This window comes from Lepidochelys olivacea (assembly GCF_965140295.1).
Source record: "Lepidochelys olivacea isolate rLepOli2 genome assembly, chromosome: 5".
NCBI lineage: Eukaryota > Metazoa > Chordata > Testudines > Cheloniidae > Lepidochelys > Lepidochelys olivacea.
The window spans coordinates 98656605-98676598 of NC_140415.1; the positions used below are offsets into that span (position 1 = coordinate 98656605).

General features: G+C 40.0%; 1 protein-coding gene across 1 annotated transcript in view; it reads left to right on the forward strand.

The window, feature by feature from the left end:
- The window catches only part of ALDH1A1 (aldehyde dehydrogenase 1 family member A1), a 55811-nt gene that overhangs the window by 26364 nt on the left and 9453 nt on the right, over positions 1-19994 (forward strand). Inside the window, exons 3-9 of the mRNA XM_084627991.1 lie at positions 1661-1801; positions 8945-9074; positions 10222-10283; positions 11595-11723; positions 14765-14878; positions 16589-16691; positions 17397-17581. Coding sequence (XP_084484117.1) covers positions 1661-1801; positions 8945-9074; positions 10222-10283; positions 11595-11723; positions 14765-14878; positions 16589-16691; positions 17397-17581 — 864 coding nt within the window. The remainder of the gene's footprint in view (positions 1-1660; positions 1802-8944; positions 9075-10221; positions 10284-11594; positions 11724-14764; positions 14879-16588; positions 16692-17396; positions 17582-19994) is intronic.

Consider the following 19994-nt stretch of genomic DNA (forward strand, 5'->3'; position numbering starts at 1 on the left):
TTGATTTTTACACTCGTAGGAAAACATTATGTCTAAATCAGTACATGGATTACATTCCATCATACAGTGTATATAGTTGTTTCATCCATGATAAAGTATAAATGTTCAATTGGGGATCAAATCCTTATCCCTTCACAATGTCCAACTACATGGTCTATGCATGTGGTAGCTTCCATTTAGGGAAGGAATCCTCTCCATCAGGCTACAAAATATTAGCGGAATATTAGCTTTATTGTAGCCTCAATATTCCCCATAGCTACCGTGCCTTCCCATGTAGGTGGGATTGGTCAGCAGAGCTACATGGTCATGAATCCACCTGCTCCACGCACTCCTTTCCTTCATCCTGCCCCCAAACCTCATGCTGACTTGGACACAGAGAGCCACTGTGGAGCTGTCTGTGCTGTGATAGTAAATACCCACTGTAGGAAGATCCTGCCTGCATAGCAGGTCTGCACTGGTTCTTTTGCTTTCTGGGCTCTCTGTGACATGATTTGTCCCTCACTAAGTCATTGAAGGATAATTCAATTTCAGTTATCAATATTGATTAAAAATATTGGGCCTGATTCACCTTTCACAACAATTTTACCCTAGTGTTGAATTCAGTGGAGTTACTCCTGATTTACACCAGTGTGAGAGGAGAATCAGGCAAATTACAGTGTGGGACAAATTTTCAGAAGTTGCTGCTTAAATTTTACATGCAAATTGCTCTACAGATAGATTCCTACTTTTTCTAGAAATATTCTTTCAAAAAAACCAAAGGGCTGAATTGAACCTCCATTGGTATTTTACTTGGAAAAGGAGCAGCAGGATGTGTGAAGTATGACAAACTCCCAAATACTGAAAATCATTTCTAAATAGGCCTTTAATTGCTTCTTTTTGCATCCTAGAACACCCTCCATGTAGATACAATTCCCGCACAGTGAAATATACATTGCTCCATTGTTGTGAAAGCCAAAAGATTAATAATAAACAGTATTATAAAAACTGCCATAGGCTGACAAGTTAACATGTTTAATTTAGAGACAGTGCCAGCATTGTGGAGTGCTTAGGGTTGGCAATTAAAACCTGGTCAATTAATCAGACGCTTCCATGATTTAGGGTGCTTAGGTCCTGCACTTTCAATTAAAAAAACAAAGATGATTTGTTTTCCAAAGAATACATTTGTGATCATCATATGAAATATTTTGGGACATATTTTGAATCTGGCCTTAACCAAGCCTTTGGGCGGTTTTATGTCTAGAATTTAGGCTACATTAGATGTTTAGATGCCTGATTTGTGGGTACGGGCAGTTACCTGGACATTGAAATAGATTGTTACACCTGCAAATAACAGGGGGTGCTAAAATGGGGGGTAAGTTTTTGAAAATCTAGACTTAAAAGTGGAGTTCCTTAATATACTTTTATGTATGGGCTTTGAGACTTCAGCTGTTTCCTATATCACTTCATATAACTGGGAAACTTTTCAAGTGATAGTGAGCATGTTTGAAAAAAACTGATGTAAAATGAGTGTTCTCTAATTAGACTGTAAGTTGCTTGCAGCAAGTTTGATGTCTTGTATTTATTCTGCAAAATGCCTAGCACACTTAAGGTGCTGTACAGATAGGAAAAAAACAGGATTATATAACAGAATCAAATAAATCTCCATATTGTTCACACACAGGAGGACATAGACAAAGCTGTTAAAGCAGCGAGAAAAGCTTTCCAGCTTGGGTCGCCATGGCGTACAATGGATGCTTCGGAACGGGGAAGGCTCTTAAATAAACTAGCTGACTTAATTGAAAGAGATCGTCTACTCTTAGCTGTAAGTATAAAGCATTTACAGAAAGAAGGGAAAGGATGGTCTTATATTGATGCCCTGATTTTCACAGGACACATCATCAGTGGGAGAAGTTGGTGCTCAGCCCTTCTGAAAATCAGGCCATGTCAGTGCTTGTTTTCAGCCAAGTCTCTGACTGGCTTGTTTTGTGTTGCTAATTGGCATGTTTAAATGACCAACACTTTTGTACCCTCATTCAGCAAAGCAGTTAAACATATGCTCAGCTTTAAGTCATACTCAGATCCTACTAACATCAATGTAACTTCAATGGTATTTAAGTACATGCTCAAAATTGCTAAATCAGGGCCTAAAAGCAAAGCTCCGCTCTTAAAGATGGAAAGAATTTTGGATTTCATTAACGCACCATTTTCATCACTGCCTCTTCCTCCTCCCACTCTCTCCCTTATATCTCACAAATTTTGGATGAAAGACCAAAGGTGCAACATATTTGCTGTTGACAGTGAGAAGGTGAGCAAATAGAGGACCACCTAACTCTGAATATTTAGTAGACTTCTCCTTACTGGAACATTTTAGCAGTCAGATGGCTGACAACTTGCATTAATGCATTTTAAAACTTTACAGCAGTGCTGCAAATAGCTGTGTACATGGTCCAAAATATTTACCTACACCTTTCTCTGTAGCCCAGTTTTGTTGTTGTCATTGAGATGTTCACTTTGCTATTGCAAGCAGTGTTAGAGATGGGGTCTTATAGTAATCAGCTACATAAAAAATAACCACCAGGTATTGTAATAGTTCACAAAATCCTGAGCTGGGACAGTGTTTTTCTGCCAAAGATGCCAGAAATTTAGCCATAGCATCCAGTGTAGCTAACCTCCAAGATAACACAATGATTTAACCACGTTACCCAGAGTAATTCAATCACAGCATTCAAACTATACAGTCAGCAGCTGCAGACGATACCAACAGTTTAATGTAATGGAACTGGCATACTTAGCCTACAAAAATACATAAATATCTGCAAAGAAATCTCCATTTGCCCTTCTCTTTCTTTCTGGCTATAGAGTCTTCTTAAATAACACTTGCCTGCATTCCAAAAGGCTTTTTAAACCAAAAATGAAGATTTATAGGGGCTGTGGTCACTTGCTCACACTTGAGAGTTGGCAACTGCTAGTTTCTAGGGCAGCTTATTTTTCAAAAATCAGATCTGAACATATACTTTTCTTCAGCAAAGTACCCACTTTAAACTAGTCCTGTCAGACCTAACAGAAGAACTAGCTGTCACACTTCTTGGGAAACACAGGGGAAACTACATTGTGAGACTTCCACTGTTTGAACTAGTGGTTTAGCACATTTTAAAGGAGTCATACTTTGGATGTGGATTTTACATACCAATTTTAATGCTGACATATACTGATATTTGTATCTTTGCCATACAGTACAGACTATAGAGGTGTAAGAGTCAACCCTGCAAAAAAAGCAAACATCATTCTAGGGTGTATTAGCAGGAGTCTTGTAAGCAAGACACAAGAAGTAATTCTTCCACTCTACTTCATGCCGATTAGGCCACAACTGGAGTATTGTGTCCAGTTCTGAGCACCACATTTCAGGAAATATGTGGACAAATTGGAGAAAGTCCAGAGAAGAGCAACAAAAATGATGAAAGATCTAGACAACATGACCTATGAGGGAAGATTGAAAAAATTGGGTTTGTTTAGTCTGGAGAAGAGAAGACTGAGAGGGGACATGATAACAGTTTTAAAGTATGTAAAAGGTTGTTATAAGGAGGAGGGAGAAAAATTGTTGTTCTTAACCTCTGAGGATAGGACAAGAAGCAATGGGCTTAAATTGCAGCAAGGGTGGTTTAGGTTGGACATTAGGAAAAGCTTCCTAACTGTCAGAGTGGTTAAGCACTGGAATAAATTGCCTAGCGAGGTTGTAGAATCTCCATCATTGGGGGTTTTAAAAGCAGGTTGGACAAACACCTGTCAGGGATGATCTAGATAATACTTAGTCCTGCCTTGAGTGCAGGGCACTGGACTAGATCACCTCTTGAGGTCCCTTCCAGTTCTGTGATTCTATGAAGAGAAAAGGAAAATAAGCTACTTCCACAAGACAGCTGAAGCAGTCAGTTGTTTTTTTTTACTTGCCAATCCAATAATGTCTAATTACTCCTTTCCTCCCCTACTAAAACCTCTTGTACATCTCTGTTTTCCTTAATTTGTTTTTTATTTTCCATACCTTCCACGTGATATTGGATCCCTCTTCCATTTTAGATAGGAAGAGTTCATAAATTCATAGATTCCATGACCTCTGGGATAACCTCCTGTATAACAAAAACCATAGAACTTCCCAAAGTAATTCAGAGAGCACATCTTTTTTTTTAAAAAAAATCCAATCTTGATTTAAAAGTGATCAATGATGGAGAATTTACCATGACCCTTAGTAAATTATTCTAATGGCTAATTACCCATGCTGTTAAAATTTACACCTTCTTTCCTAAATGAATTTGTCTTGCTTCAACTTCCAGCCATTGGATATTATACCTTTCTCTGCTAGATTGAGGAGCCCATTACCAAATATTTGTTTCCCATGTATGTACTTAAACCCTGTGATCTAATCATCCCTTAACATTCTCTTTGTTAAGCTAAATTGAGCTCCTTGAGTCTATCACTATAAGGCATGATTTCTAATCATTTAATCATTCTTGTGGCTCGTCTCTGAACCATCTCCAATTTATCAACATCCTTCTTGAATGGTGGACACCAGAGCTGGACACAGTATTCCAACAGCAATTGCACCAGTCCCAAATACAGAAGCAAAATATCCTCTATACTCCTACTCAGGATTCCCCTGTTTATACACTAGCCCTTTTGGCCACAGCATTACACTGGGAACTCATGTCGAGCTGATTATAAAGCATGACCCTCAAATCTTTTTCGGAGTCACTGCTTCCCCAGATAGAGTCCCCCATCCCGTAGGTAGAGCCTACATTCTTTGTTCCAAGATGTATACATTTATATTTATCCATATTAAAAACAAATACTGTCTGCTTGTTCTCAGTTTACCAAGCCATCCAGATCATTCTGTATCAGTGACCTGTCCTCTTCATTATTTACTACTCCCCCAATTTTTGGGTCATCAGCAGACTTCATTAATTATGATTTTACGTTTCTTCATAAACCATTGATAAAAATGCTAAATACTGTAGGGCCAAGAACCAAACCCCGCAGTACTCCACTAGAAACCCATCCGTTTGATGATGATTCCCTGTTTACGATTGTATTTTGCAACCTGTTAGCTACCTTTTTAGTCCCTTTAATGTGTGCCATGTTAATTTTATATTCTAGTTTTTTAATCAATGACTTTGTCCTTACCCATAACTATTTTACATTTGGGGACAATGTATACCTTCAGATCAGTGGCACTGCTATGGGTACCCGCATGGCCTCACAGTATGCCAACATTTTTATGGCTGATTTAGAACAACGCTTCCTCAGCTCTCGTCCCCTAAAGCCCCTACTCTACTTGCGCTATATTGATGACATCTTCATCATCTGGACCCATGGAAAAGAAGCCCTTGAGGAATTCCACCATGATTTCAACAATTTCCATCCCACCATCAACCTCAGCCTGGTCCAGTCCACACAAGAGATCCACTTCCTGGACACTACAGTGCTAATAAACAATGGTCACATAAACACCACCCTATACCGGAAACCTACTGACCGCTATTCCTACCTGCATGCCTCCAGCTTTCACCCTGACCACACCACACGATCCATCGTCTACAGCCAAGCTCTGCGATACAACCGCATTTGCTCCAACCCCTCAGACAGAGACAAACACCTACAAGATCTCTGTCAAGCTTTCTTACAACTACAATACCCACCTGCGGAAGTAAAGAAACAGATTGATAGAGCCAGAAGAGTTCCCAGAAGTTACCTACTACAGGACAGGCCTAACAAAGAAAATAACAGAACGCCACTAGCCGTCACCTTCAGCCCACAACTAAAACCCCTCCAACGCATTATTAAGGATCTACAACCTATCCTAAAGGATGACCCAACACTCTCACAAATCTTGGGAGACAGGCCAGTCCTTGCCTACAGACAGCCCCCCAACCTGAAGCAAATACTCACCAACAACCACATACCACACAACAGAACCACTAACCCAGGAACTTATCCTTGCAACAAAGCCTGTTGCCAACTGTGCCCACATATCTATTCAGGGGACACCATCACAGGGCCTAATAACATCAGCCACACTATCAGAGGCTCGTTCACCTGCACATCCACCAATGTGATATATGCAATCATGTGCCAGCAATGCCCCTCTGCCATTTACATTGGTCAAACTGGACAGTCTCTACATAAAAGAATAAATGGACACAAATCAGATGTCAAGAATTATAACATTCATAAACCAGTCGGAGAACACTTCAATCTCTCTGGTCACGCAATCACAGACATGAAGGTCGCTATCTTAAAACAAAAAAACTTCAAATCCAGACTCCAGCGAGAAACTGCTGAATTGGAATTCATTTGCAAATTGGATACTATTAATTTAGGCTTAAATAGAGACTGGGAGTGGCTAAGTCATTATGCAAGGTAGCCTATTTCCCCTTGTTTTTTCCTACCCCCCCCCAGATGTTCTGGTTTAACTTGGATTTAAACTTGGAGAGTGGTCAGTTTGGATGAGCTATTACAAGCAGGAGAGTGAGTTTGTGTGTGTATGGGGGTGGGGGGGGGTGAGAAAACCTGGATTTGTGCAGGAAATGGCCCAACTTGATTATCATGCACATTGTGTAGAGAGGTCACTTTGGATGAGCTATTACCAGCAGGAGAGTGAATTTGTGTCGTGGGGTGGAGGGTGAGAAAACCTGGATTTGTGCTGGAAATGGCCCAACTTGATGATCACTTTAGATAAGCTATTACCAGCAGGACAGTGGGGTGGGAGGAGGTATTGTTTCATATTCTCTGTGTGTATATAAAGTCTGCTGCAGTTTCCACGGTATGCATCCGATGAAGTGAGCTGTAGCTCACGAAAGCTCATACTCAAATAAATTGGTTAGTCTCTACGGTGCCACAAGTACTCCTTTTCTTTTTGCATCATATGATATGCCTACATGATCTGGTTTTTCCCCCCCTAAATCCTGAACAAAAATATTGAACACGTCTGCCTTTTCTGTATCATTATTATTGAATGCAGTGCCTTCCAGACCCCATCAACAAAAGATTCTGAGTTTTTTCCCTTCCCAAAGCTGAACCGATTTGGATAAACTCAGAACACCCCTGCGAACACCATTGATCAAAACTTAAGGAGAATCCAAAGGTTTTTTTGTTTTGTTTTGATTTTAGTTCAATTCATTTTTTAAAAAAATTTTGCATAAGTTTGCACATTTGGCCAGGACCAAAAACATAAATGCTGAAACTCCAAAACAGTACATGGGGATTTTTTGGTATTTCTGACCTACTTAGGAGCAGGAAATACTAGGTGCTTCTCTTACTGATGATCCCCACAAGAGCCTTCACACAGTTTAAGACCCCTGGTACCCGTGTGCATAGGGAGACATGAGAAAAACTGTTCTAACAATATTTCAGTCTCCAAGAAGTTTCTGAATAGTTTGCTTAATGTTCAGTTTAGTTCTGGATAAACATGTACACCTTTGATTGCTTAGTGAAACGTCCCAACCTTTATAGGTTTAACTCCATTATCTGTATCTCAGCATGGGAATCTGCCTTACTAGCAATAGGTGTTTCTGAGAAATTGCTTGTACGTTCTGGGTCTAGTTAGGTCAGAAATCTCAAAAAGCAATAAGTGTACAGCTGGATGAATGTGAAAAACACAAATCAACAATGTTTTAAAAGTTCAGTTCTGATCTATTTTGAGCTATGGGCAAATGTTCAGGTCCATTCTTAAATTTATATTAACCTACTTGCAGTTTCCACGATATGCATCTGAGGAAGTGAGCTGTAGCTCACGAAAGCTTATGCTCTAATAAATTGGTTAGTCTCTAAGGTGCCACAAGTCCTCCTTTTCTTTTTGCGAATACAGACTAATACGGCTGCTACTCTGAAACCTACTTTCTAACCCTAATTGTAACTGTGTCTATTTTTTCTATAACATCTTTGCTATTCTGAAAAGTTTTAGTAAAATGAAGTCAAAACATAGTGGAACGTGGGATTTCTTTAATGTTAACTCTTGGACTGGAGTACTGACAGAAGTGGGCACCCATGATCAAGGGGAAAATTACAGGTTTGGAATCACTAACTTGTCACTCTGAGAGTTAATGTTTTGGATGGCTATGTGGAGGGAGGGCTTGAGTGTAGAAACCAAGTTAAAGGATTTTATTAATTCATTTACCACTATGTAGCTAGCTAATAAAAGACAATCCATTGTTTAGGAGGTGTTTATTTTTCCATACTGAAATGCCCTTCATCAAATGCCCTTCCTCATTTGTACAGGCCTCTCATATGCAGACTGGGAGACTTTGGTTTGGTTTTGGATGCCATTCTGCCCTAAGAGCCCTCCACAATGGAACCCTGCTCACATTATTTGTAAATTATTCATTCTTTCATTGAGGTTCCATGGAAGGTCTCCCACAATACTGAAGAACCACAGTATCCTAGTGCAACGACACCTGAGTGGTGTTGCCCTTGCTGGGAGCCTCTGCATCCCTTGGACATCATTGAGGAGGGTTAATCAGCTCTGAATAAGCGGTTGCAGAGTGTGCAAACTGAGAATGCCCACTGGCTCAGTATTTATGGTTCCATTTATATCATCTGAGCCAGGAGCTTCAAGTTGTAGCTCTTTTTATACACACCTATAGAATACTCAGTCTAAACTGGAGCAGCTTCACTTACTCAGCTAACAGAAATCTGTTTCCCACCTCCCCCCGAACCTGCATCATTTAAAATGCACCATTATCAAATGATCTGAATAAATCACTGAGAGTAAAGCCCTAGGGAAACGTCTGGTTTATAGATTTCCAAGCTGATTTTCCAGTGGCTCTGCTTCCTTCAGAAAGTGATTGATTTGCCTTTTAGAAAGTGAATATACCAGAGCTGCAAATCTGTAATTTGGGCAGCCAATAACACCATAACGAGTGATTTAGATAAAAAGTAACTGCCTTTATTAATACACGGTTGATGTGTTTTCTTCTAGACAATGGAATCCATGGATGGTGGGAAACTTTTTCCCACTGCCTACTTCATGGATGTGGGAGCCTGCCTTAGAACTTTACGCTACTGTGCAGGCTGGGCTGATAAAGTTCAAGGTCGCACCATTCCAATGGGTGAGTAGCTCTGAGAAAGTCTTTTCAAGCCAGACCTGATGCACGACATGTGATATGCCTTTGAACTGCCTCCTGCTAAAAATTCTGTAATGTGGAAAAATATCTTGCCTTGGGACAGATTTCAGATAAACATTTAATGTGGGTTGGTTAAGGCTTATCAGATGCCTCTTTTTACATCTTTGGCACAGTTAACATAACTTACTTATTCACATTTTTGGTATTTATTCAACGAAACAATATTAATTGTTTACTAGAGAAATATTAGTTTCTACATGTGAAAGTAAATATGAAGAGTCTTTTTTAAATGGGCAATATAAGTGGTAGAGGTTACACATAACAGTGTAACAGTATTGGAAACATATGTTAAGAAAGACTTTGGTTCAGTAAAGACTAAGACCTGGGCCAGAAGAAAGTCAGGTGCCCTACTATTCTTTGATTCCATTATTTGAGGATGGATGAGGAAGAGTCTGACTGGAAGAAGGGAAGGGAAGAAATTTACCTGATTTAGCTCAGAGCCCATTCTGTTGTCCCTTCCATTGATCAACTCTAAGGAATTTGACTGCCCTGCCTTCTCTCTAAGAAAGATAAATTTGTACTGAAGGAGGAATTAGGGTAAACAAGAGTGATAAATACTTCAACTTCAGAGATTTTTGCATCACACAGACCTCTATACTAGGCTTACTGAAACACATGTTTATTTGAAACCAAGAGGATTTTGTACTTAATGGATTTCATGTCAGCTAAAATATAATATTAAAAAATGTCTAAGTACCTAGGATTGTGAGTAGCTTTTTTAAAAAAACACTTTTTTAAAAAAAAAGGGGGGGGGGAGAAGAAGGAATTAAAAATGCTGAGTGGGCATGCTTTACACACCCCATCAGGATGCCTACCCACCACACAGACAGAAGCAGAGCTGCCACTAGGAAAAAATCAGCCAGGCTGGGCAGAATCAAACACTGAGGCATGTAGGGAAGGTCCAGATTGAATCCAGATGTACTTTTTTGTTGCATACTTAAGATTTTGAAAATATCGTTTATAAGTACAAGAATATGTAGCTATGTTTGGTAACTAAGTTTATCTTCTTTATACTTGAGCTGTTTCTCACAAAAGCTTGTGTCTGAGTGTACTATTTTTTCTTCTTGTTTAGATGGAAACTTTTTCACATTTACGAGACATGAGCCCATTGGTGTGTGTGGCCAAATTATTCCTGTAAGTTGGAGCCTTTACATAAAAAAAAAAGTTTTTTATTTAAAAGGAGTTGCTTTCAAAATTATCTCTGCACAAATGAATGTATGGATCTTTAATCATCAGAACCTTCCTTCTCAGGCCAGATTGCTTCTGACCCTGATCCTGAGAGGAGCTGTGCTAAAATCAGAAGGTGCTTGGCACATGAAGGGTAAACCCCTCACAAAATATAGCACTGTTTAAAATATGTACAGTCTAGAATGTAAAATAAATTATTTCCTTACCATAGTGCCTAGGAGTCTTAGTCATGGATGAGGACCCACTGTGCTGGGTGCTGTACAAACACAGAAAAAAGATGGCCCCTGCCCTCAAGGAGCTTACAATCTAAGTATGAGACAAGAAATAACAGATGGATACAGGCAGACAAGGAGTAAACAAAACAATCTGCATCATCTCTTATAATAAGTTGTAAATCTCCAAGTACGTTTTGGTGTATTCACTGGCTGCTTCACCCCTCACAGATCTTCAGAGATGGCCAGATGGCACATTGTACCCTCCTCTGTCCCTGGCTGCAGGCACAGAGACCAACTGCCTCCTGCCTGCATGAAATATTTTCAAAAGAACAGACAGTTGGCCCACCCTGCCCCAGCTACATCGTCTGCAGCAGCATGACTAGGAGATGTTTCTCCAGTGCTGTGTGGATGTTTTAAAGACTCTCTTTATGAACCCCATGATGATAATTCCCTATGATAGCAGTACATACCAACCTTAGCAGAAGGTAAACCTTTCCAGACACCAGCAGGAATGAATGAACACTTCACAGTCCTGCTACAGCAGGTTGTGGGGTGGAGGGATAGGCTGTTAGTGATCCTGAAGCTATTTCCTGTTGATTGTGAGACAACAAACCAACAGTTGACTCTCCAGAGATGCACAGCAAGGGGAGCAAGCCAACCAGCTGCTCCTTGAAGACTGGTTCTCTCACTCTCAGCAATCAACCACTCACCAAAGCCATGCGGAGGTGAGAGATTGCAAGTTACAATCCCATCCCTTTCAGTAGGCCAGTTCAGGTGAGGAACTATAGAGAGAAGGAGATGGCAAGACTCACCAGTTTCATCACTAAACGGGCAACTTTTGTCAGGCTTTGCTTGAGTTGCATTAGGTGTTTTCAGCCTCATCTGATCTCTAACTGCCAGTTTGAGTGCACTGAAATCGCATAAATCCAAATCAGTGGGTTTTGCACGGCCCATGTGGCAGTTCATGCTTCTGTTGAAGGGAAAGCCAATGCAATACAATGTTGTATTAGAAATAGGATACATCTTCTCATCTGTCTTTTAGTGGAACTTCCCTTTGGTTATGTTTGTCTGGAAGATCGCTCCTGCTCTTTGTTGTGGAAACACGGTGATCGTCAAACCAGCAGAAGAAACTCCACTGACTGCTATTTACATGGGATCTTTAATTAAAGAGGTGAGTTTGCCATAGCAGACTAGTATACTTTTCTAAGAGGCCCGTACAGTAGTAAGAACTAGTTTGCACTGTGCCAAAATAGCAAATAGCATATCTAGCCTTGTACTATGGAATTTACTGCAAATCACTGAAGCTAATGAAGGGTAAAAAGCTTACATATTTTACAATCTAGCCTACTGAAAAAAAAATCACACCACATTAGTAATCTAGTAAACTAAATTTTTTGGCAAATGACTGTGTGTTATAACAGCATCATACTTTTCAAAGTTCAAAGCAAACAAGAAGCTTTTGGAGATGAGTGGTGGTTAGTTTATCATCATGGTTATCTTAGTAATAGATCTGTTCTATGCAGGTGATTTTACGGAACACATATTTTTTTCACCTGGGTTTATGATTAATGAGGATAAAATTAAACTGCTTGACTGCTGCCAAACTTCATGTACAATATGTCCAACTATAATACACCTCCTCTGCTTCTGAATGTCTCAAATACAGTAGTCTTTAACGTTCCATTGGTTTCAAAGTAACGTTGCTGAGTATCACCAAGCATAGAAGGGACGCCAGAGAAGAGTGGTGAAACAGTTAAACTGGCTCTTGTTAGGATCAATAAAAACAAACTAAAAACTTTATCTGGATGTGATTACTGCCACCAAAGTCAATAATCACCAGGCTTAGTAACTTCCCCAAGTACTGGCAACACTGACTCAGCACATTTTAGTGTTATGACTCATAACAATGACTCATCACAAATACAGCCCATAGTCCGTTTAGGGCAAAGATAACAGTATGACAAAGTGGACAAGATTCACAAAAGGGCCAAATGCTGCTCATAGTGAGTCACAATGGAAAACTTTACTAGAAAATACAATTTGGGGGAATTGCTTTTACTGCTCAAAGTATTTCATCTGTTCATTTTAAACAGCAAAAATAAAGATGATGGCTCCATTGAAAAGCAATATAAAAGAAAAATTAACTGAGTTCTACCCTGACCTTGATGAAGTACCATCTCTCTCTAAATATAAGATTAACATTCCTGCAATAAGGAGTCAACTGTATTCAGAATCTCAGTGCTGTTGTTGTTCAATAGAGTATAACTGATACAAGACAATGACACTTTTATGTAGAAATGAGCAAAGGAGTAGAATTACCATTTTTATTTTTAAAAAAATCTAGTTTTATCATTGTTCATTTTGTTTCTGTTTTCTTTATCCAAATTTCACCTGTTGAAAGTTCAGGTATATCTGAAGTTTGAATATATCCGGATTGAATATTTTTGATGGATGCTCCGATATAAGTTATAGGGCATTAAAATGTGCAAATTCTTATTAAAGTTGTCAAATTGTTTCTGAGTCCAAATTTGTGAACTAAAATTCATCACAGTTCTGCTTTTGCATCTGAATTGCCTATTGAAATCTGAGTCTAGTAGTAGTGGCAAAAAGTTGTTACTCTGATAGCTGCTTTATGTGAAACCAACTGGTGATCTAAATTCATGTCTTCATGGACAAGTGTTCACATCAGAATACAACATAGTCACAGTTGGCACTAACTGATACCCTCATTGGCAGTCTCATTATGGAGACCAGTGATGGTATAGATTTATAGACCCTACACTGTCATTTTTTTCATCCTAATGTTGGTCCTTTTAGGTTAGGGATGAAACACAGCTAAGGCAGCATAGAGAAGATTTCATTGTTTTATCACAGAATGGGTCTGCAACAGAGGACTTCAGTTGCCAATGATGTAAATCTGGTGCCTTTAATGAGCACTTAAAAAGACCGAATTTTAAAAAAATTAATTAAAAAACCTGCTTATATTATATTTGATATTATAATTTCACATGTATATTGTAGTAGGGCCTAGAAGCTAACTAGGGTCAGGGTGCCATTTTGATAGGAAATATGAAATAACTTTTAAAAAATATATACAATATGTGTATGAGTCTCAGCTATATGGTATTCTTAATTAAACATGTCTATCTGGGAGTTATATTTCACTATTAAGTGCCTCAAAGGCTTCTTATTTCAAAGTCCCAGTTCTACTCTAAAAAGGGACTCTATTAAAGTGATAACATGGGGGATCTGTGTTTATTACCTTCTGTGATTCCATGCCACATTTGTTTCATGTAAAATAAAATCTTCTGCTAACTGCCAGCCCTGCAGACCCATTCTATAAAATTGAGGCCCACCTTAACTACACTTACCTTGCACCTCAGTTGGGTCTAAGTTAGCAGTGAGGATTCACAAGCAAGAAGGTACCCAACTTGACTCTGAGACCCTAATGGGAGTTTGCTGGGGTGGAAACACATTCTTTCTGTAAACTGAGCAAATTTCATCTGGAGTCACCGAGAGACAATGGATTTGATTCGTGCCAAAATCTATACACCAGGGAGGAGGACAGCATTAAACAGAAGCTTTTGAAGGGAGGTTAAACAGCACATTTCCTAGGTACACAGGACATGCCTCCTCACTAGCCAGATCCACCCACTTTGTATTGGAAAGTTCCTTGCTAGCAGTCCCTCCAGGAAGTCTTTCCACCACCAAAGACCTACAGCTCAGGTTGTGCCAATGGAAAGAAGCAAGCCATTCCGTGTGGCACACCACAATGTCATTTTTATAGTCACTTTCCAGAGCAGAATCTCACTCTAAATCACCAGTCAAATGAATGGAATTGGCTTAATGAAGTTGAAAAAGATATTAACCAGTTTTCACGTCATTAAACATTTTCTGACTTGGGGAGGGGCATATTGAATTAATGCTGTTTCACCATTTGACAAAAGCATTGAAATAATGACAGAAACCGGATCTGCTTTTCCAAAAGAATGTCCGCAATGGATTGGAACAAGATACCTACTCTGCAAGAAAAGCAAAAAAGAAGAACTGTCAGATAGAAAAATATTTGAGTTGGGGGTGGAAATGACTTTTTGGGTGGTTGGGGAAAAATTATTGGGGAGCTGTAGAACAGAAACAATTTAATGAAAGTAATAGACATGCTCATCCATTCTTCATCATTAACTCATAGTTCTGGTGGTTTTTACAATGTAGGCTGGATTTCCACCGGGGGTAGTGAACATTGTGCCAGGTTTCGGACCCACTGCTGGAGCAGCAATTTCTCACCACATGGACATAGATAAAGTGGCTTTCACAGGCTCTACACAGGTATTATTCTGAATGCAAGTAACTATAAACTGGAACGCTCCGCTCCTCCGATTCTGAGTAATGATTTAGTGTCTAGCTTGCTTTATGTAATTATTTTAACTTTTTTTTCTTTTTTGGCTGCTGTTTTGTTAAACAAAGTCTGTGTAATGATTTGTTAGTTATTGAAAACTTCAAACTTATCTAAACAATGTTTGTACTCTAGGAAGGCCTCTTCAAACAAAGGAATCCAATGAGATACAACTGGTTCTAACTTAGCAGTACTATTCTGAGTCTTCTTTTTAAAAATATTATTCTTATATCTTTTTGGGGGGGTGAGGTTGTCTTATATATTTGAAAATTCAACAAATGGAGCTTTCTGCTATTTAATTTCATCAATGGCATTTTGGTAGGAAAAACTACCTGAAATCTATGCTCAAATCTTGCAAAGATTTATGCATATGTATGCACGTGAGTGATCCTATTACAGTCAATTGGACTGTTCACATGTGTAAAGTTAAACTTATGCATGAGTCTTTACAGGATGGGCCTCTGTTTAGATCAGGGATTCTCAAACTGGGGGTCATGACTCCTCAGAGGGTTGTGAGGTTGTTATATGGGGGGTCATGAGCAGTCAGCCTCCACCCCAAACCCTGCTTCATCTCCAGCATTTATAATAGTGTTAAATATTTAAAAAGTATTTTTAATTTACAAGGGGGGTGGCACATAGAGGCTTGCTGTGTGAAAGGAGTCACTAGTATAAAAGTTTGAGAACCACTGGTGTAAATGATCACTCATGCCATAGGCATTTATCATGACATAAATGAATGATGGCGTCAATAACTCATATATGAAAGGAAATTTTCTTTGAGAAGAAAAGTGTATTTGATAATGTTTCCATTCAATAATTTAAAAAGGGGTTGCAAATAAATTCCTGGAAGCAGGAAGATCTAGGTATTATCAACTCCCCCAAATTATCCGGCTGCAATGAAAGCCAACAGGGATCTTACCACACTATCCCTCACGCTGAAGCTGGCATCACCACCCTACCTTCTCCAGTCTGGTTTGCAAGGGAGTCCCCTTAATAATGCAATAGGTGGAGGGGAAACAAAATGGTGCCATGCGCTGTGACTGCCCTTCCCATACTCTCTAGTCCCCTCTGGGCCTCCTTACCTCATCCCACTGAAGAGGTAGAAGCTGGGCCAGGGAAGAGTGGGCTGTGCAGACAGACTCTTGGTCTCCACAGCTCCCCTCCCATGTATGGTGCTTCAAAAGGCTTTCTCACTGCCTGGAGTAGAGGAAGGCTGCTTGAATGGGAGAAGGTGGGAGATCAGAGCCCTGGTGCCCACTGTGGCAGCAGCTTTTCCTGCCCTCTACCTCAGAATGCCTGTGTTACAGAGGTGGAGGTGATGTTAGTGCTCAGTACTGCTCCAAGTCAGGCACGATTGGTGAGGGAGGTACTGAATAGCCCTTCACAGATGCATCAGTGGGAGCTGGGCTTATCTCTGGTTTGGGGATGGGGGAATTCCTGGGGGACATAAAACTCAGGGACCCACCCCACCATCTGATCCCCCCCTCAAAATATTTTTAATGATTCTCATATTGGACAGCTACTAACCCGACCCTCACTTTTTTGGGAAAGTGAGAGCTGGGGATGGAGCAACACTTTTAAGTTTTATGGGTTTTTTGTTATGAAAACGTTGAGATTAAATTCTATTTTGTGCTACATTTTAGGTTGGCAAACTGATCAAAGAAGCTGCTGGAAAGAGTAATCTGAAGAGGGTTACATTGGAACTTGGAGGGAAAAGTCCTAATATTATATTTGCGGATGCGGATTGTTAGTAATTCTTTATATCTTTTTTCCTTTTATAGCTACCTTCCTCTTTTGCTTTGTGGTCTTAGACAATGTATCTAAATCACTGGTGTTTTGTTTCTTTTTTGTGTGTACAACATTGTGCATTTGTCCAGTACCCGTATGGGATCCTTCATTCTTTTCTAGTCATGCCTCAGGATCTTTAACTTAATTTTCACTTAAAAACTGGAAAAAGGGACCTTGGTCTGACATCCATGGAAGGACAGAACTTCTGTCAGTGTGTCAGCCCTTAGTATCGTGTGGTAGTTTTGTACCCAAAGTTGATACTAACTTCTGTTATGGGACATGAATCCATGAGATTCTGAACCAATGGCAAGAGTGCTGCTAACTCAGGAAGATGGATCGCTGAAAGCTGATAATTTTCAGCATACCATAACTGAATGCTCCTTTTGGCACTGTTGACCCAGCATCATGAGAAAATGTGGAATGAAAATTCTGTACCATGTAGTCAAAGGTGCACTTGTCTAAGTATATCATATTTAGAAGTCTTTTGGGGAATAGTGTTGGATACATGTAAGAGGGATCATCTGTGCCTTAAAAGACCACATAGTGGAAAGTTTTACCAATGAGGTGGTATGACAAAGGGAGGCAATATTGTGAGCATTCAAAACCAGTATATGTAGAGACTGCAAAGAAATGAGATTTGACTAAATATTCATTTCATTGCAGTGGACAGTGCTGTGGAACTTGCACACATTGGTCTGTTCTACCATCAGGGTCAATGTTGCATAGCAGGCTCTAGGATTTTTGTGGAAGAACCTATTTATGAAGAGTTTGTCCGCAGGAGTGTTGAGCGAGCTAAGAAAATTACCCTTGGTGATCCTCTGTCTTGTGGTGTAAATCAAGGTCCCCAGGTAAGTTATAGTTACCTAACTTTGTATGGTCCTGTAATGCTATGGCAAAGAGGCACTGGGAGGGGGGTGTACTCCCCACACTGGCCCTGAGAGGGTATATTAGGCCTAATTAACCTATAGGCAGCACCTGGAGGAGCAGCCAGGGAGCAGGGAGTGATTAATCAGTTATGAGGCTCAACTGAACAGGAACAGGAGGGACCTATATAAAGCCAGGTAGTTGGCAACAGAAGGAGGCTGTAGGGAAGTAGGCTGCAGTCACTCCCTGAGAGAATGGAGGTATGTTAGGACTATAGAGGATAGTCCACTTATTCCCTGGGAGGAGAGTTGGGAGGCTGGCAAATCAAAAATGGGGGAAGTCAGGAAGATAGGAGAAGGCTCAGAAGAGCAAGGATAGGAGTGTAGACCTTGGCTGCTGTTTAGAGGGTCCCTGCGCTGGAACTCGGAGTAGAGAGTGAGCTCGGTTCCCCCTACCAGCCACTGGGGACATGGCACAGACCAGGCAGAGGACAGTGGACTACCTGGGACAATTTGTTCTGGAACGTCTTTGTTTCACCCTCCCACCCCGCCCCAGAAGGGGAAACGCTCATATGAACCTGGCCGGAGGGCTGAGTCACAAAGAGCAGGCTGTGGTTCCTGGAGTGAGTGGGCTTCTGTGACAGGCACTATGCTTTAAAATATATTCTATTATTAATTAGAGTCCTGGAGAGGATTACATGTCAGGAGACCTGCATTTTATGCCTTACTACCTTTAACTAAAGGTTCTTGGGCAACATACTTCACCTCCTTGTCTCAGTTCCCTCTTCTATAGAATGGGGATAATACTATAGTACCTACCCACCCCCTAAAGTGCTTTGAGAAAACTCAGACGAAGGCCATTGTAGAAGTTCAAATTACTATTACCCATCTATACTAATCAGAGACCTCTAACAATAATATATTCAAGTACTACCACTGTATTATAAGTGAACATCTGTGCAGAAGTCAAAGTTACTGACATTTTTCCCACTCCTCCAAGGCTCTTGTACTTCTCCAGTTCTGCTCCCCAAAATATTGCAAATTTTAAAACACATTGTATCACAATTTGGTGGTGACCTGTTACATAAATATTCAATTAAGCATATTTTAAAATATAACACTATGCAACCGATAAGGATTCTTTTTAGGTTACTTTATAGCGCTGTTAAATTGTTCCTTGTCTAAAGTATGACTAAAATGGGAGTCGGCACAGTAGGATATGTACTGTAAATACACCTTTTTTACTCATTGTGTACCTGATCCTTATAGAATCTAAGTATCATCTTAGAGATGATAAAGCTAGAGCTGAACAAAGAAAACTCCCCAAAATTAATGGTTATAAAATGTTCCTCTTCCTGGCAACTGTACTGACACTTGGAATAATCAAAGACATCACAAAAGATGGAAAAATACATCCAAAACCATCCTAACTGGGGAGTTTGAAAGGTGTGCCTTGTTAGTGAAGTAACAACCCATATCCTGGGTTGAATAAACACCAAGGCCAAGGAATGTGGTGTTCATAACAATGAACTTGAGAGAACTAAGGTGTGTTTGTGTTTCTTAGTCTAGTGTGTGATTAATACTGAGCTAACATGAAGCCACCCTCATGTTATTGTTGCTGTATTGAGTTTAAAATCAAGTACTCCTGCTTGATATGAAAGAGGAAAACAAACAACAATCAAAAGGGTTGGTCAAACTGCTGAAAGGTACATTTCTGAAGAGGTTTAAATGGAAAATAAAAAAACCCTTTTCTCCCCACTCCCACCATCTCCCTCTCACCCTCATTTTCATTCTTAGCTCACCAGCACCCCTTATCTTCCTCCCAGGCCAGCAGAGCTTTTATCCCCAGAATCAGTGTACTGTCCTTTTGTTTACACTGTTTTTCAAAACTGAATTGAAAAAGGGATGGACTGGGATTCAACCGAACATGGTGAACAACAGTGACTGTTGTTACTGTCCTGAATGTGTGTACTGTTTAGTAATTATGTCAAACCCTTTCCTCTTTTCTGTAAGTTCCTTGAACTATTTTGGCCCTCTTCTCAGTCCAAAAGGCAGCAGCCGTTTGTGATGCAGCAGCTTCTTTCAATGCGCCAATTGAAATATTGACATTTTTTGTACTGGAAACTGAGTTAAAAGTGACAGGAAGGCCAGAAACTGGAGTTGAAAGAGTAGCTGTGCACTTTGCGGGAGGAGGTGCTTAAAACTCTCACTTTTAGTTTTGCCCATTTCCCTCCTACTCTAGCTGCCTCCCTTCACTCTCTCATGGTACTTTTATTTTTGTTGTTTCTCCTCCCTCATATCCATTAAATATAATGAGACTCGGGGGCGGGGGTTGTTCTTTACATTATTGAGGTACCAGGACCAAGATTTTGCAAACTGGGTGCTTAAAGTTTGTAAG